General features: G+C 45.7%; 1 protein-coding gene across 2 annotated transcripts in view; it reads right to left on the bottom strand.

Moving 5' to 3' along the window:
- The window catches only part of Shrm (shroom), a 212161-nt gene that overhangs the window by 117379 nt on the left and 77076 nt on the right, over positions 1-17706 (bottom strand). The window contains exon 1 of one of the 2 annotated variants that reach the window (XM_076793131.1): positions 16098-16123. The exons of the other annotated variant lie outside the window; for it this stretch is intronic. Within the exon in view, the coding sequence (XP_076649246.1) occupies positions 16098-16108 (11 nt within the window). The 5' untranslated portion in view covers positions 16109-16123. Of the gene's footprint in view, positions 1-16097; positions 16124-17706 lie in introns of those variants that run through there. 2 annotated transcript variants of the gene reach the window in all.

Below are 17706 nucleotides of genomic sequence, written 5' to 3'. Positions count from 1 at the left end.
TTCAGATTGTCTGTCGGAAAAATTTCGTCCAAGAATTTCGGGTGGAAAGGTTCGAAAAAGATGGTCAAAGTCCAATGCCTCTTAAATGTCACGAGAAGTGGATAGGCCAAATATTTGACTACTTGGACAATTTTTAAAAAGTTTCCGGTGGAAGGATCTTTTTGAAAATTGACTTGCATGTAATGCAGTATTCAGATTGTCGGTCGGAAAAATTTCGTCCAAGAATTCCGGGTGGAAAGGTTCGAAAAAAATGGTCAAAGTCCAATGCCTCTTAAATGTCACGAGAAGTGGATAGGCCAAATGATTGACCACTTGGACAATTTTTAAAAAATTTTCCGGTGGAAGGATCTTTTTGAAAATTTACTTGCATGTAATACAGTGTTCAGATTGTCTGTCGGAAAAATTTTGTCCAAGAATTCCGGGTGGAAAGGTTCGAAAAAGATGGTCAAAGTCCAATGCCTCTTAAATGTCACGAGAAGTGGATAGGCCAAATGATTGACTACTTGGACAATTTTTAAAAAATTTTCCGGTGGAAGGATCTTTTTGAAAATTTACTTGCATGTAATGCAGTATTCAGATTGTCGGTCGGAAAAATTTCGTCCAAGAATTTCGGGTGGAAAGGTTCGAAAAAGATGGTCAAAGTCCAATGCCTCTTAAATGTCACGAGAAGTGGATAGGCCAAATATTTGACTATACTTGGACAATTTTTAAAAAGTTTCCGGTGGAAGGATTTTTTTGAAAATTTGCTTGCATGAAATGCAGTATTCAGATTGTCTGTCGGAAAAATTTCGTCCAAGAATTTCGGGTGGAAAGGTTCGAAAAAGATGGTCAAAGTCCAATGCCTCTTAAATGTCACGAGAAGTGGATAGGCCAAATATTTGACTACTTGGACAATTTTTAAAAAGTTTCCGGTGGAAGGATCTTTTTGAAAATTGACTTGCATGTAATGCAGTATTCAGATTGTCGGTCGGAAAAATTTCGTCCAAGAATTCCGGGTGGAAAGGTTCGAAAAAAATGGTCAAAGTCCAATGCCTCTTAAATGTCACGAGAAGTGGATAGGCCAAATGATTGACCACTTGGACAATTTTTAAAAAATTTTCCGGTGGAAGGATCTTTTTGAAAATTTACTTGCATGTAATACAGTGTTCAGATTGTCTGTCGGAAAAATTTTGTCCAAGAATTCCGGGTGGAAAGGTTCGAAAAAGATGGTCAAAGTCCAATGCCTCTTAAATGTCACGAGAAGTGGATAGGCCAAATGATTGACTACTTGGACAATTTTTAAAAAATTTTCCGGTGGAAGGATCTTTTTGAAAATTTACTTGCATGTAATGCAGTGTTCAGATTGTCTGACGGAAAAATTTCGTCCAAGAATTCCGGGTGGAAAGGTTCGAAAAACTGGTTAAAATTCCTATGCTTCTTGAACGTCACGAGAATTGAATAGGCCAAATAATCGACTACTTGGACAATTTTTAAAAAATTCTGCAATGGAAGGATCTTTCTGAAAACTTGCTTGCATATCATACAGGGTTCAGATTGTCCGTCAGGAAAATTTCGTCCAAAAGTTCCGGCTGTAAGGATACAAAAAAAAAATTGTGAAAATCCTGTACCTTTTGAACAGGACGAGTGAAAAGGGTCCAGCGTTCGAGAATTAAACAAGAAAGTATATGAAATGAATTTGCCTATGTAAACTACGAGATGTTGTTCTAGGACTGCAACAGTACATTCTAAAATTGCCGACAATGGGCTACCGATTACCCCTAAACATTAACATGTTCATAGCGGAACCTAATATTAAGGCTTGTAGTTATATCCACTTGTATTTTAGAGATTGTAAATTATCTATTTAAATAATAACTACATTTTGTAATAATGTAATAATAATCTATTAAATTGTAATACCACACTGTAAAGCGAAATGGACCCATTTAAGGGTCTAAAGAGCTTGAATAAAAAAAAAAAAAAAAAAAAAAAAAAATTGCCGACGACCATGAGGAACAGCGTCACCATTAACGTATCCAAACGAGTCAATCATGGTCCCGAACTTTTTCGGCATCGTACGAAGAGCGCGCGACCGTTCGCGTTGCTAATGATGTTATGAGCGTTCTGTCATCGTCCGGATTCCCCCGATCACTCTGCCCGAAGATCGGAGGCTCGGTTTTAGGGCCGCATGCCTTCGGTCGTCCTCGGATGCCTGGGGCAGGATGCCTCGGCCGAGTTTTTCCGCGGTTGCTTACGGTGACCGTAGTCTGCCTCTCCGGCCGGTCGTCCTCGACGCGAAAGAAACCTCTCCGTCGCGTCGTTTAATTTCGTCGACGAGGGACGTAGACGGAGAGCGCAAGTCGGCAGCACCGGGGTGCAGCGTGCAGTCGGTCCGGTGCGGTCTCGGTATCGATCGCAATTACCGGCGACGAGAGAGACCGGGCAACCGGCAAAACGAGCCGCACAGTTCCTTCACGGCGAGAACGCGGAACAGCCGAGAACAGATGTCGTTCCGAGGAATGCCGACCGCGGGAGAGCCTGAGAGAAGGCTCCCGTAGCCTGCTGGAGCCTCGCCGTGGAGGAGAGGCTCCTCTCCTCTCTCGGCGAAGCTTCTTCCTCGTTTATTCCCGTTCTGGAACCAAAGACGGGACTCGCGCGAGCGCCGTCGCGTCGCGTCGCTTCGTTCTCGGAACGGGCTCTCCGACTGATATCTTGTCGACGGATGCCCATATTTTTCCCCCGGCTCGCTCGCTCGCTTCTTTTCCCTTTTTTTCTTCTTTTTTCGTATTCCTCGAACCCGTGCACGCCTGTCAAAAGCTACCTGCCGATGGCTGCTTGCTTTCTGTTCACCGACCACGGCGCGCGGCGGCTACTACTTAGGTCGACCACGATTTATGGACACTTGCCCCGGCCTTGATGGAATATTTTTCCCGACGATCCGACGCGAGGCAAGACCCCGCCGGACACCGTCATCTGTCTGATAGGGCGAGTCTTGTTTAGCCGATGATCTTGCCGCGCTTGTCAATTAATTCGATCGGCAGAGCAAAACGCGAACTCGCGAGAGACCGAGCGGTTTCGAGTGTCCACCGGGAAAATACTTTGCGCCAGATTCGTTCGGTATCTCGCAATTGTTGCGGACCATTTTTATTTCGGGTAATAATTTCTCTATGAATTGTCAACGTTAGAAGTTTCATTTCAGCTTTACCAGATCGGTGACACTGTTCGAAGCTCTTCTGAAAAAAAAAAAAAACGATAATTCCCATCGTTCGTCTTCCACTGTTCCACGAAAAACGCATACTTCAAACGCCTCGAATTGCAAGCTCAAAAACGGATTCCGCTCGGCGATCTGCCATCCTGTTTCGAGGTTTAAAAAACCGCTATAAACGCGTGACCAACGACCGAACACATTTCGACCGTTCGAATCGTTTTCTCGATTTATACCTCTCGTATACAAGTCGAAAGAAAGCAACGGGACCGAAAATGACAAGCGGTGATCGCGCGATTAACGGCGGCAGGACGGTTTCTCCTGGATCCCTGGATCGGGGGCTCGCTTTTCCTCGGCAAATGACGCCGGATGGCATTTCGATCGGACGGCGATCGCGCTGTCGATTTACGACAATTTGTACGCGGTCGTGTCGCTGCCATTTAAGCGTTGCGCCACGACATCATGCGCACACTTCCCCTTTTTTCTCTCTCATTTTCTTCCTTTTCTGTTCTTTTTTTTTCCTTCTTCTTCTTCTTCTTTTTCTCCGCGCGTCGTCGAGACACGGTTCGCGATTCTCGCGACAGGGATTATCGACGACCGTCCTTCTTTTTCTCTCTCTCTCGAAGAAGGATCGAGCGCGTAGTCCGGCGATCGATCGATCGAACGCCGAGCGAGACTCCCACGCGTCTCTGGACCACGAACCACGAAAAAAAGCGTACGCCGAGCGTCGCGCTTTCTCTCCATTACCATCGATGATGTATCACCCGAAGGTTCGTCAGAAATTACGACGTGCACGGGAACACGGGACAGCGAATAATCGAGCCGTTGCGGCTAATCGACCCCGTCGCGAATAAATTCGGTGTAATTGACTGCGGCTTTTATCGCGCGTCTCCACGCACGCTCTCTCGATTTGCGATTCTTTTTTACGCTGGATCAGGCGCCTCTTGCACCCACTTCAATTTTCTGGATTTTTGTCGGAGAGACTGGACAATGTGACAACAGTCGAGGGATTTAGCGGACTGTTGAGGGATTGAGACGGATTTGCAATTGAAGCGCACCTAAATTTAGAGCTCTGAGTATTTCAGCACTGATGGGTCCCCCAATGAAAGCCTCTAGAAATTCCCTTACTGGAAAAATCTCACCATTTCTCTCATAATACTGTTCCAGACTATGATCCCTAGGTATCTAAAGACATTCGAAATTAAAACGCACCTAAAATCTAGAGCTCTGAGTATATTAGCACTGATGGGTCCCCCAATGAAAGCCTCTAGAGACTCCCCTAGTAAACAAATCTCACTGTTTTTCCCAAAATACTGATGCAGGCTATAATCCCTAAGTGCCTAAAAATATTTTAAATTAAAGCGCACTTAAAATCTAGGTCTGCCAGTATTTTAGCACCGATGGGTCCCCAAAAGAAAGCCTCTAGCAACTCTCCTACTGGAAAAATCTCACCATTTCTCCCAAATTACTGATCCAGACTATGGTCCCTAGGTATCTAAACACACTTGAAATTAAAACGCACCTAAAATCTAGACCTCTGAGTATTGTAGCACCCATGGGTCCCCCAATGAAAGCCTCCAGCGTCTCCCCTACTAAACAAATCTCACAATTTCCCCCAAAACTCTGCTCCAGCCTATGATCCCCAGGTATCCATCACAGAAAAAAATGCAAATTCACGACCGAAGGTTCCCAATTCCCAGTCATCTCCGAAGGCCATTCGAATATAAACCGCAAGCGGAACGGAACCCGGCTTGTTTATTAACCGAAACAGTGTCGCGAGATGCGGAAGAGGTATTCCAGCGAAGATCGCGAAGTTCGCCGAAGGAATGCCAGCCGAAGAAACGTTTCGCATGACAGACGTCCGTCGTTGGGCGATAAATCTCTTCGGCAAACGTACACCGTGACGCGTCGGGACGCGTAGACGTTCCTCCTTAATCACCTTTTTCAATTTATTCGGTTACGAAAGGGGAAGAAGACGCGGTCGTGGCTCGGTGTTTTTGCAGCGGACGCGTCGCGTCGTTGCACGGGCTAGGTCTGGGGAGTAAATACCGTTTCATAGACGAAAGAAAGTGTCTCGGATCCGTTCTCGGAAGCTCGCGGATATGTAGAACAATGGGCGGGGTACCGCAACGAGCAGGCGCCCGATTTAGATCGACGTCTAATATTCGAGGAACTCCGTGGCCCGAGGAGTAAATCGTTTTATGCGGCAGGTGGCTACGGGTGATTGACAACGACTGCGCCCAGGTAAGCCGTGTCACGCTCGGTGAGCGGACACGTCGCCGATCAACGTTTATTAGACGACAATGGCTCATTAGGAATGATAATTGCGTTGACGTGCTGGCAGCTTCAGCCGAGCTTGGAACGCTGGCAGGCCGTTCAGACAAACAGGAAGTTCGACGATCGAATTGTTTAGGATCTGAAGAGGTACAAGTTCGATCGTCGAAAATTTTAACGAACAGTTAGAAGACGTTCCAAGCAAACGTTCGATTGGAAGATCAATTTTTCGAGGATTCGGGGATGTTCATAATTTTAATGAACGACGAAAGGCGTTCCAAGCGAACATTGAATTATTTTTACAGAACATTGAAATTTGTACAGATCCTCGAGGAGTTCATTCGTCGAGCGCACCATTTGCAATGACAGTATTAAAAGCGCTGTTAGTCGATCTCCGAAGATGAAATTCAAGGCTCGCAATAATTCTTCGTCGTGCAGCCGGCGCACCGTGAAATCGAACCTGGAAGACCTGGGAACCGACTCCGAGGCGCAGGTGTGGCTAAACGTTCTTAGCGAGCAATCATGCGCTATTAAATGGTGCAAGTCCCTGGCAGAGAATATCAGGCTTGCGAGTTGTTGTAACCACGTCCCGCTAACGTGCAGTCCTCAAAGAAATTTATGCGTGCGTATCGAATGACGGCAATTACCTTGCATTAACGTCCACTGTGAAACTTGGGAAGACGATCGGTTTCCAGAGCTTTTCGTAAGGGTCGAGAGACTATGGTCCCGTTAGGCACCAATCGGACAGCCTGTACTTTATCGCTTTAGTGCCTCTCTTTCGTCAAATGTTACGAGTCGTTAATTCCCTTCTATTCCGATTTCATTGTTTCGCCGGAATTGGCTCGATTGTTTAGGCTTGACACTAAAAATTGCTGTACCCGTTATTAGAAACTTCATTCGGGTACATATTATTGTAAAAATCTAAATAAATCGAGAGCTATTATTTTACAAGCACACTTGAATGTTCTAGTGTTGGTATCGTAAGATTCGCGATTGTAGTTATCACGGAAAAGTAATAATATCTAGGTGTAGGGTTACATGCAGCGTACAAAAAAATTTGTCTACGATACCGAATCATGTCTGAATATACTGCCGCAAATTTTTTATTCGTACATCATTCTGCTCTCTCGTAATAAATTCGCAAAGATGAGGCACATAAAAGTTCACGTTCCAATAAAAACCGTATCGGCCACTTTTAAATATCGTTAAAATCGAACGACTCGCGGATAAATTACTTCCATCGCATTGCAACGGGTTAAATAAACTAAAGAAACCACGCACACTTTGAAGCACCACTTAGGAATGAACTACGAAACAAAAAGGTCCATAAAATGGTTGGCTGCATTTGCATCGCCTCGAACAAAGCGCGCCGTTGGCACACATTCGACAGCTCCAGGGGCGCATTATCGCAATTATGCTCGCGCGGAGCAATTATGAGGCGTTCTGTGACCTCGGGAATCGGATCAGGCCCGAGCACGACCCGTAATGCGTTTCTTTCCGACCCAGCTGAAGAACCGCACTTTTCTTCGGCAACCCTCCGAGAATCTGCTGACAATCGCGGTTCTTAGACACTGAGGGAGACGCGGGGGGCCCCCGCTGGCTCGTGAGAAAAACCGGGAATGTCGTGGAATTAATTGAAATCAGCATAGCTCGGCGCCGAGGCGAGCGTTCCTTCGTGGAAACGGCTTGACGATTAATGGCCGGGATCGTTTCATTCATCGCTTCGTCGTGCCGCGAGGTGGGAGAGGAGGATTAACGTCGAGCATAGTGCTAAAGGTCAATGCCGCGACGACGCGGCAAGCCCCTAACTTCGTGTGGGAAGAATTTCTGCCTTCCTTTGCATTTTTTCGCCTTTAGTCACTCCCCCAGGGCCGGCCAAGCTTCTTGCCTCTTCGGGATCGACGCTGACGGATTCGCGGGACTCAATCGATTGAACATGCCGCCCGAGATTTTTCGCGAAAGTCGCCGAGTCATTCGGTAGCCTGATAGGATGTATAGTACCAAGTGGTGAATCTTTATCTCCTCTGGGGAGACGGACGCGAGAGAAATCAGGACCGTCTGGCTTCCCCTCGGTGTTTTATACTTAAACGCGCGAGAAAAATTCTGGAAATCTTTGGACACGTTCCTGGTATCGTAGCACCAGTGGGAGAATTTTTTCAGATTTTTGGATCGGCTACTTTGGTCTTGGGAAAATCAAAATGTGAGAGTTTGTTCTATTTTTCTTGTTCGACGCGTAACTAGATGAGAAAATTTTGCGAGTAAATGAGAAGTTACTGTTTAATTGTATTGGGAAATTTTTAGTAGGTATCTGACACTGAGACCTGTGTCGTGGATTTTTTTCAGATTTTTTAACTGGTCATTTTGGTTGGGGAAAATTCGAAATGCGAGTCTGTTCTAATTTTCCTGGTATATGCGATACGTGATTTTATGGGAAATATTAAAATACGAAGTCACTGTTTGATCACTGTGGGAAAATTTAAGTGTGTTTCTAACATTGAGACGCGTGTTATGGAATTTTTTCAGATTTTTAGATTGTTAATTCTGTCTGTGAAAAATTAAAAACGGCGCAATTGATCAACTACGAGAAGCTTGAGCCGGATACAAATGGAACAATTTTGATATATTAAGTAACCCTTAAGTACCTTTAATTGTTCCGCTGTATTCAATTCCATCTACTGTCTATCGTCACAAATGTTCATCACAATTAGATGCTCAACGTGTTAACTAAAGATTGCAAGCACTTTACGCTAAAACCGTCTCGAGCCACGTCCGAAAAGCAGCTCGCAAATAAGAATGCTCCAAGCCCGGGGACACTTTTTCCGTCGGTCGCGCCCCAAGTACCTACATCAAAGTAACCACGCCGTAAAACTGTTCTTCTGTCGCCCTTATCTGCGATTCGAGCAATAACACCTGACCTCGCCTCGCGATTTCAGCTGTCGCGTTCTTCGCATGCTCTCGCACTCAGCTTTATCGAGCCTGTCGTGTCCTCCGCGTCTTAATTGCGAGATTCGCGGAGCCGACGACACCCATTTCGGTCGTATCTCTTTTTCATTCTTTTGCCGACCAGATTTTTCTCCTAGAAACCGTCCTTGCGCCCGTGATTGCCCCGTCGACGAGTCTGCCAATCGCGAACCCTTTCCCGAAGGTATAAAGATCTCTCTCTCTCTCTCTCGGGGTTCGGCGCGAGAGTTGCTTTACGATTTCAGGGAAACCTTGAATGGCGGATCTGAGCGTAGGCCAACGAATAAACCCCGATGCATTGTGTTTTATTGTTGGAACCGCGTAAACCGCGTATCTCTATGCGCGAGAACGTCGCGACACGCCCACGCGACAAGCGTCGAGACTGGTTTACATGGAGCCAGTTCGGTCTCCGAAATGGGCAAACCGGAACAAAAGCGGAATTGCGACAGCTCCGTGGTTCTGCCATGGGCTTTGATCGATGCTCCGAGTATCCTTTCCCTCGATTTTTGTTGTCCTTGCGAGCACCTCGCTCGAGAAACCGAGTGGGACACAGACGTCTCTCAGGGCTGCTTTCACACCCCAATTTAGCTGAATTGGTGCACGTCATGACAAACACGTGTCGATGTAATACATCATTTTTTAAGAATAATTTCGTTGGTATGTTTTACCGGGACAACGAATAACAATACAACATGCAAAACCATTCGAGCAATTTGGTCATCACTAGACTGGGGATGATAATAAAAATTGTCGACATTGTCGAAATAAATAATGCAACTATTACATAAACAGTATAAATATAGCGTGAAGGATTTTTATCGAAAAGACAGATCCCAGATCAATTTAAAATAAAAAGATAATTCCTAATGGCCTGGAATGCGCGAAATTACTGTCAGGATATAGCCATCGACAAGTATTGATTCTACCGTTCTGAAGATCGTAGACACGTCTTGAAAATGGATAGAACACTTCGGAGGTATTTGCTCGGGGGATTATGGTTTCCTCGACAAACGATCTCGCGTTTCATTGACTAAGAATCCGCGACCATAACGGAAATCATGCAGGTTCCGAACGGGTACTCGCTATCTACCTCGCCGTGTCGTAGATAACGAAAATAGTCATAGTAATTGGGACCAATAGGAAGGAGGCGTTCTACGGTGCGGAGGCTCTCTTTTAATCTACGTTGCATTCCGAAACGGTTGCCGAGTTCTACGATTCCCGGCCCCACTTCTTCCTGATTCCTTAACGAGGGAAAACTCCGATCTACCCGAGGCGAACCGTCAATAACATAGTGGAAATAATTGCGTATCCCGTGGCGGGTTTCGATGTTTTCGATCCGCCGTCCAAGATCATTTTTCCGAATGGTTAATTAACCGAGACACTGATTTAAGAGCGCCGGGAACGCGTGTCCCGCTGGCAGTACCGAGTTTTGTATGCGATTTTCCTCGGAAAGTTGTTCGGCGCTCGTAAAATCGAAAGTGAATTTATCACTTTCCGTGCTGGGATCAGGGGAATTGATTGGTTTATGGGCGGACGGGAGTGACGCGCGCCTAACCGGACGCTTGAAATCGATAAGCAGTATCTCGGTAAAACCACACCTGCAATCGATAGCCAACAAGCGAGTTACGTTTCCCGGCAATGAAGTGCTCCTTTTACGAGGACAACGGGAATGGAGTCTTGCCACTCTGAGGACGGGGAGCATCCGGAAAAAATTCATTTTTTGCGCTAAGTATCGCATAACTCATAACCGAGTCGAGACAATCAACCTAGGCCGGACCTGCGACTCGGGTGGGAGCAATTAATCCTTGTGTGGTGTTTAGGAGATTTGGATATTTTTTGCGTTGAGTCCATGTATAGAGATTCATTAAATTAAGTTTAAGTTAATACAGGCAGAAAGTGAATCCAATTGTTGAGAAATGAACTTGAAGTTAACAGAGTCGGAAAATGAATTCACTTGTACTGAAATGAACTTGAAGTCAACAGAGTCGGAAAATGAATTCACTTGTACTGAAATGAACTTGAAGTCAACAGAATCAGAATGTGAATCCAATTGTTCAGAAACGAACTTGAAGTCAACAGAGTCAGAGAGTGAGTACAATTGTTGAGAAACGAACATGAAGTCAACAGAGTCAGAAAGTGAGTACAATTGTTGAAAAGTTAAATTGAAGTCAACAGAGTCAGAAGGTGAGTTCAGTTGTTGAAAAATGAACTTGAAGTCAACAGAGTCGGAATGTGAGTTCATATATTGAAAAATTAACTCGAAGTCAACAGACCCAGAAAGTGAGTTCACTTGTTGAGAAATGAACTTCAAGTCAACAGACCCAGAAAGTGAGTTCACTTGTTGAGAAATGAACTTCAAGTCAACAGACCCAGAAAGTGAGTTCACTTGTTGAGAAATGAACTTGTAGTCAACAAAATCAGAGAGTGAGTTCACATGTTGAGAAATGAACTTGAAGTCAACAGACCCAGAAAGTGAGTTCAGTTCTTGAGAAATAAACTTCAAGTCAACATACCCAGAAAGTGAGTTCACTTGTTGGGAAATGAACTTGTAGTCAACACAGTCAGAAAGTGATCACCATTGTTGAGAAATGAACTTGAAGTCATCAGACCCAGAAAGTGAGTTCACTTGTTGAGAAATGAACTTGAAGTCAACATACCCAGAAAGTGAGTTCACTTGTTGAGAAATGAACTTGAAGTCATCAGACCCAGAAAGTGAGTTCACTTGTTGAGAACTGAACATGAAATCATCAGACCCAGAAAGTGGGTTCAATAGTTGAAAAATTGAGTTGCGAGCTGGCCAGTACTATCAAGTGCAAGATCCCAATAAAATTTCCCAATCGTACCGCGGTTTAAAAAATTGTACGAGATTTAAATGAACGAGAAAAGAGATCGACCGCAGTCGCCTAACGCCAAGTATGTCAGTACCGAAGCAAAAGTGAATCAGTTCCGGTGGCAGAAACGGAGTCTGAAACTCTATGGTGGTTGGGTTCTACTTTCTTCTTCTTTACTTTCTACCGCAATCTTCCGGGGCTCTATGTTTACCTCGAAAATAGACTGTTTCATGGTTCTCCTGTGTTCGTTAATGAAAAGGAGAATAGGAATTACAAGTTTATGCAGCGGTAAACGATCCTCTCGAGGGAAGGCTTGCTCGTTTGCGTTTCTCGGATTCGGACTCTCGGCATTGACTGTGAAATATTGAAACACGCCACTCAACCTTGTGGAAAATCTTTCTTACCAGCACCTTATCCTCCTTCGAGTCTTTCGCGAAACGCGAAATAACGAAGGTGTTCCGTCGAGGGCGTCGTCTGACCTTCTAGACTCGAAAAATCTGAAAATCTCCGAGAATTACTCGCTGTACTTCACGCCACGAACGATTCCTTTGAATCATAAAGTCCGTAATATGTCGTAAATAATCCGCAAGGAATTCAACAATTCTATTATTCACCGAGCCTTCGCGGGAGTTCGGTGTATAAATAAATCGGTGACGTTCTCCTTTAGTGCTGGACTTAGTAACAATAAAACTCGATTACCTCGTCACTCTTACACGAGTACACCATGTTCATAGGCATCAAATTTCTCGATGAAATTTTTATTTATTAATGCTTCAAACCGGATGGTTGAAACGTACCTCACTTCAAGGTCCTAGTTTATTTCTCTCAAGTCTATATAATATGTAGATTATGGATTTTTATGCTAAATAAAAATTGCTTGGTCCCAGGGACAAGAGCCATTTATGGATTACTTTTTTCCAAAGTAATACTCATTTCACACTGAATCTACGAACCACAGCGGAAGGTGAACTTCTGGTTCCGTTTCGCTATACGCAAGAACGTGTTGAGGAAGCCTTGGAACTATATTCAGATGAATTTATTCATTGAATTCGCTCATTCAATTTATTCAACACCCTCAGCATCGTTCCGCAGTTGCCAGTTTCCTGATCGAGTCCCAACCATCTCCCACTCAGTTTTTACGGCACGAAAAATGTTTGCACAAAACCTGTACGAGGTTTTCAGAGAACGAACGTGACAAAACCCGCGAGGTGTCCAGAAATTGCCAGTCCCAATCTCCCGCGGTACATTTCTTCTGTTCCGTTGCGTAAGTTATTGCGCAATTCAGCTATCCATTCCCGTGGCAATCTATTCCGGCGCGGCGGTAACCGAAGAAAATCGAAAAGGCCGTCGTAAACTCGGTAGGGCATCTATCTGGAGGATAGAGGAACGTTAACCCCGAAGGAAGCGCCGAACTTTAGACACAGGAGCTAATAGAAAATTCCAATCGATTCCTGCCCGTAAACCCCTCCCCTCTCCCCCACGAAATCCTCTCTCCTCGAGAAGTCAGCGGACACCGGGGAAGGTCCTTCGAAAAAATCGGCGCGTTCATCATCGAAGAGGTCGGGAGAGGGAGATCTAATCGAAGCGGAGCGCTCGTAAAGCTAAACAGCAGCGGGTGTCGTTAACTGTCCAGGTTCCTAGGACCATGGAATGCGGCCGACATCGCAGCCCGGTGTGTCTTCCTCAGGGCATCAGCTTCGCGTACCGAGCTTCTGCCAGCCTGGAAAGCCCGGTGGAACGGTCCGAGGACCAATAAATGTCACCCGTGGCCGCCGCTAGCCTCCTTAATCGATCGGACGTCTCGATCGATCGCCGTTCCCGATCTACCGGTCGAGATCTGACCTTCGAGATCCTCGCACACGACACCGGTACACGTCCAGCCACCCGCATTTCCGGTTGACCCCCAGACACGACCCTGTCCCTCATTTTTTGGGTTTCCTGCCAGGTCACCGCTTTTGGTGCTCGGATCAAGCACATTTTTGAAATTCAGATTTAAACGAACGAGTAGATTCGATGAATATATTTATTTCAACAGAAATAATTGTAAAACCTCTGTTAGGTTTCTTTGCGAGTGTAACAAATGGACGGGGTATTTGCCTGTGGTATGCTTTCGGAAGGCAAAATGGCTGCCACGATCTGAAAATCCACACATTCCCATTGGAATTTTGAGGATGTGTTTCTGAAAGACTATTCTACAATTCAGACTATTCATTTTTTCCTAAATAATTTTTAACAATTGTACTGCGGATCTCTGGGCAAAATGAAAATGGTCTACGTCGATTACAACAAACGGGGACTAAATAGACAATTTTTTTCTTTCTTTAGTGATCGTAACAGTTTTAAAGCAATTCTAAAATTTGTATTATCTGTTTACCGTATCATACTCGACCGTCTCGCTTTTGCTATAAAAGCATATAAAATCCGCGGTCTATTAATAACGCCGACCGCTGATAGCACCGTCGACCTATTAAAATTATTGGAAGTCGTTAATATTTACTTGGTTCAAGTGGCTCGCTACTGACGCAATCAATTTAGCATAAAGATCCGGCAGTCTGCTAATAACACTGAAAACCTGGGCGAAACCAGCGAAGAAAGGAGATCGAGAGGCTCCGATCGAAGGATCTCGGATCGGGATCCGGCGAGTGAGTATTCTAATGAAGATCGTTGCCCGTGAAACGAGGTACTCGCCGGTGACGTCGGCGAGGGTAGGAATCCTCGGGTACACGACTCGGTGCGTAATTGCCATAAACAACCGGCGTCCTGTCGGACGTTTTCCACGTTTCTGGAATGCCGTGTACTCCGGGCGCGAGCAGATAAGTGAATAGCGAAGGCGAGTAAATTAGCTCCCCCGTAATAGACTCGACGCTTGGCGAAGGAGGTGCGGCAAAGGCGAGGCAAAAGCGAGGCAAAAGCGAGGCAAAACCGAGGCAAAAGCGAGGCGAGGGGACACCATAAGGTAAATAACGTCGCCGGCGTCTTCCCCATTTGCTCGGGTATCCGCCTATTCGCTATAGTCCTCCCTCCGATCCCCCCCCCCCCACCCCCCTCTCACTCTCTTTCGCAGAATCCTCTTCTTCCTCTGCCTCTTTCGACTTTGCTCGAGTCAAACGCGATCCGATGCGATGGCGACGCGTCGCGAGACCAGGAAGGGAATCTTTCTCGTTAATTAGTCCGGCGTTAATTTCACGGAGATCCCGGCGAGCCGATAACCACGCTAACCGGTGAACCGTGCCGACGCGACGCCGGCACTCTTCGTGGAAGAGTAAGCCAGGTATTCGATACGTCCCGCGCGGTTTTCTCGCGGAAGACTCCGTTTCTCACGCAGCCGCCAATGGAATTTTGATAATTAATCGACGCGATTAGCACGCTATCGTAACGCGCTCTCGATCCCGTACGAATCCTGGGTGGGAATAGAACTTATCTCCGAGCGATTGAGTGATCGCCGCGGGACGTCGAATTGAGAGACGCCGCTTATCTACCGAGATAAGAAAATGTCCACTCGGAGCGCTAGCATGGTGTCTGTCAGGTGTTTGCGAAAGCAGACTGTTTCTTTGTGGTTCTATATGCTTTTTTGAACTAGAGAATTTAAAAACATTTTTTTCCCGTGGCAGAGGAAATTTCTATTTTTCAGTTTTATTTATTTCATGGCAACTAAAATGAGGGTAATATTTCTCCCGCGTTCGTCAAAATTGATTGATTTTTGTGACCATCAAAAACTTGCAATATAAAAATTATCTACGTCAATTTCAAGGTACAGGAGTTGCATAAACATTTATTTTTCTTACCAATGATTTTAACGAGTCGTAATTTTCCTAAATTCTTTACACAATTCTACTGACTTGTACTGAATCTATTGAGTATTGCCATAAATGCAGAAAACCGTAGTAACGATTAATCCTTTGACACCTGGCGCGGAATAACTGTCCCGTGAACTGTTCCACTTCGCGGGCAGAGGATTGCACTAATTATGCACAAAACGCAGCGTCGGGCGAGCTTCTAGGAGTGCTGGGAACACACAATCGGTTGCGTGTGGCAGCTCGGCAGAGTAATTTCTTGGTTAGAGTGAATTAACCAGTCGTACCGTAAGGATGACACAACGAACGGTAGCGCATCGCTAACACGCGTCGCAATTAACCAAACGAGAGTGGGTAAGTAGAAAAAAAAAACAACAAATGGTAACGAAAGGGGCGGAGGGGAGGGGAGGGGAAGAGAAAAAGGAAGACTCGTGAAAAATGCATAGCAATCCCCTACAAAGGCCTGCGAGAGATCCTGGAAATCATTACGACACGGTGTCGCACCGTGCCGACGCGTAAAACAAAGAAACGTTAGATGCATCCGTGAATAACAGAGCCAGCCCCGTGTCTAAATGTTCCCACGTGTTACTGGGTCAGTATACTTTTTAAAAGCGAGTACCGTACAGTCACCTGAACCCGTAGATTATCTGCCGACTTCTACGAACGCGCCTGGGATATTCGGATGCCTGACTTTCCTTCGAGATACGCGGTAATTGGTGGAACTTTTTAAATAATTGCTGCAAGATCTTTGACACGCTAAGCGACCAACGTCGGCCCCAAAAATGCCCACAAACTCGATTAACCAGGGTAACCGAAAGTAGACCAAATTTGTGAAATTAAAACTTTTGCTCAAAAATCCTAAAAACCTCAATCAAATTTCATTTATTCCAACACACCACGATAAAAATTAATCCCTGAGCTTGGCGGAAAATTAGTGTCACCTCTACTAGTCTAGATTTTTATATGGATCAATTTTTGGAATTTAAAAGCTCACTGCTCGGCGCTTTTAATTCTAATTGAACATCCTGTAGCTGATTCAATATTATTACTTACGTCAACAACATTTTTCTCTGTCCACGTTCATCGAGCACCGCGCCATTGTCGTGTACGAGATAAAAAGTGTTCGAACGTACCTGTAACAGAGAAGACAAAAACCAATTGTAACCAATGAACCAATTTTAAAAAATATTAATAACGACAGAAAATTCTTTAAAATTTTTTCGCAGATAGTTCGATACATGTACCATCTCGTGAAAAATTATCAATCAAAAACAAAGACTGCAGGGTTATCAAAAAAATTAATATCAGCCTCACTCTTTGGTTTCACGCCTGTTCTGCAAAGTACCTCGTCAAATCCAACAGAAGAAGCTGCCACCGATCCAACGGAACGTGCTAATTACCCGGAGAGGCGAATCGATGTGAACTCACCGAACAATTTCGCGGAGGATCGACGCGAGCGTTATGGTCGCGACCTACGAGCAACAGCATCGTCAATAAACTAGCACGATTTCGACTGGCGTTCGATGACTCAAAAGAAAGGGGTAGTGGGGCGGTAAGGCGACCTAGAGAGAGCGAGAGAGAGAGTGGAGAGGAGAGAGGGGGAGAGGGATCGAAGCAATTACATGGCACCGATTAGCGAATGAATCGTTGTCTTAATGGGCGGCGGTGGCGGTCCGCTCTGGCACCGGCCGGCGAGATTAGCATTAGCCGGGGCGGCGATCGGGGATCAACAAATTGCTACCAGTTTCTTGGGACTTTTGTTTCGCCGGCAGTCACAGTTTATCGACGATTCGTCGAGCGTTATCGCGGCACCGGCCGCACTTACGTCCATTACACGTCCGGGATAATTACACGGCTGGAACCGGGCCCATCGACGGCCACCGCTCGCGGTAGTTACATTTCACGGCTAATTAACGTTTGTCCCTATCGGTGGATCGTTACCGGCCCGCTCTGCGTTGCTCCATCTCGTGCTCTCTGCGCCCGTGTCTCCCTTTCTCGTTCGAGAAAGATCACCAGCAAAAATCGGCGCACGAAACTTGACGGTTTCGCGTGCGATTTCCACGAAAGCCATCGCGATGGCGTTGCCACGGTGGATTGCCGCTCGTAAATCCCGCCACTTACCATTACCGTTACCGAGCTGCCAGCCTGCCAGCCAGACTGAGATCGGAGACCAAACAGGAATAAGAGAGCACCGCGAAATTGGGAGGGAGAGAACCGAGGAAGACGCCGGACGATCTTCAGCGTGTGTCGCTTATCTCTTCTGAAGACGCTGGAGACTCTCTTCGTCGTAGGAGCGGATGAGACCGTAGATCTGTCTAGGAGATGGTCTTTCACAGTGTCTGGAGCGAGTTTACGCTGCCAAACAATTTTCAAGTTGGTCGTTCAATGATCTTTAAAGAAGGATTGACTATGTGCATGCATTTAGTGCAATCTGATCTTCCGAAGCCGGAATGGGTCATCTTGGGGAATTTTTTACGAGAGAACGGAACGATGTAGGTATAAAAAACTTGTTCCAGTATATTCAGGAATGTTTCGGTGTCGTGGATGAATTTTTTCGATACACTGTGTTTAATGGTTGTTATTAGAAACTCGTTTGCAATATGCAGCATGCACCCGTGCGAACGTGGCGCCCATCGCTAGAACATCTCTTATCCTTATTCTC

The sequence above is a fragment of the Halictus rubicundus genome, chromosome 9 (genome assembly GCF_050948215.1).
Source record: "Halictus rubicundus isolate RS-2024b chromosome 9, iyHalRubi1_principal, whole genome shotgun sequence".
Classification (NCBI taxonomy): Eukaryota; Metazoa; Arthropoda; class Insecta; order Hymenoptera; family Halictidae; genus Halictus; species Halictus rubicundus.
The sequence above is the reverse complement of the archived record's forward strand: the minus strand, read 5'-3'. Positions and strand labels throughout refer to the sequence as shown.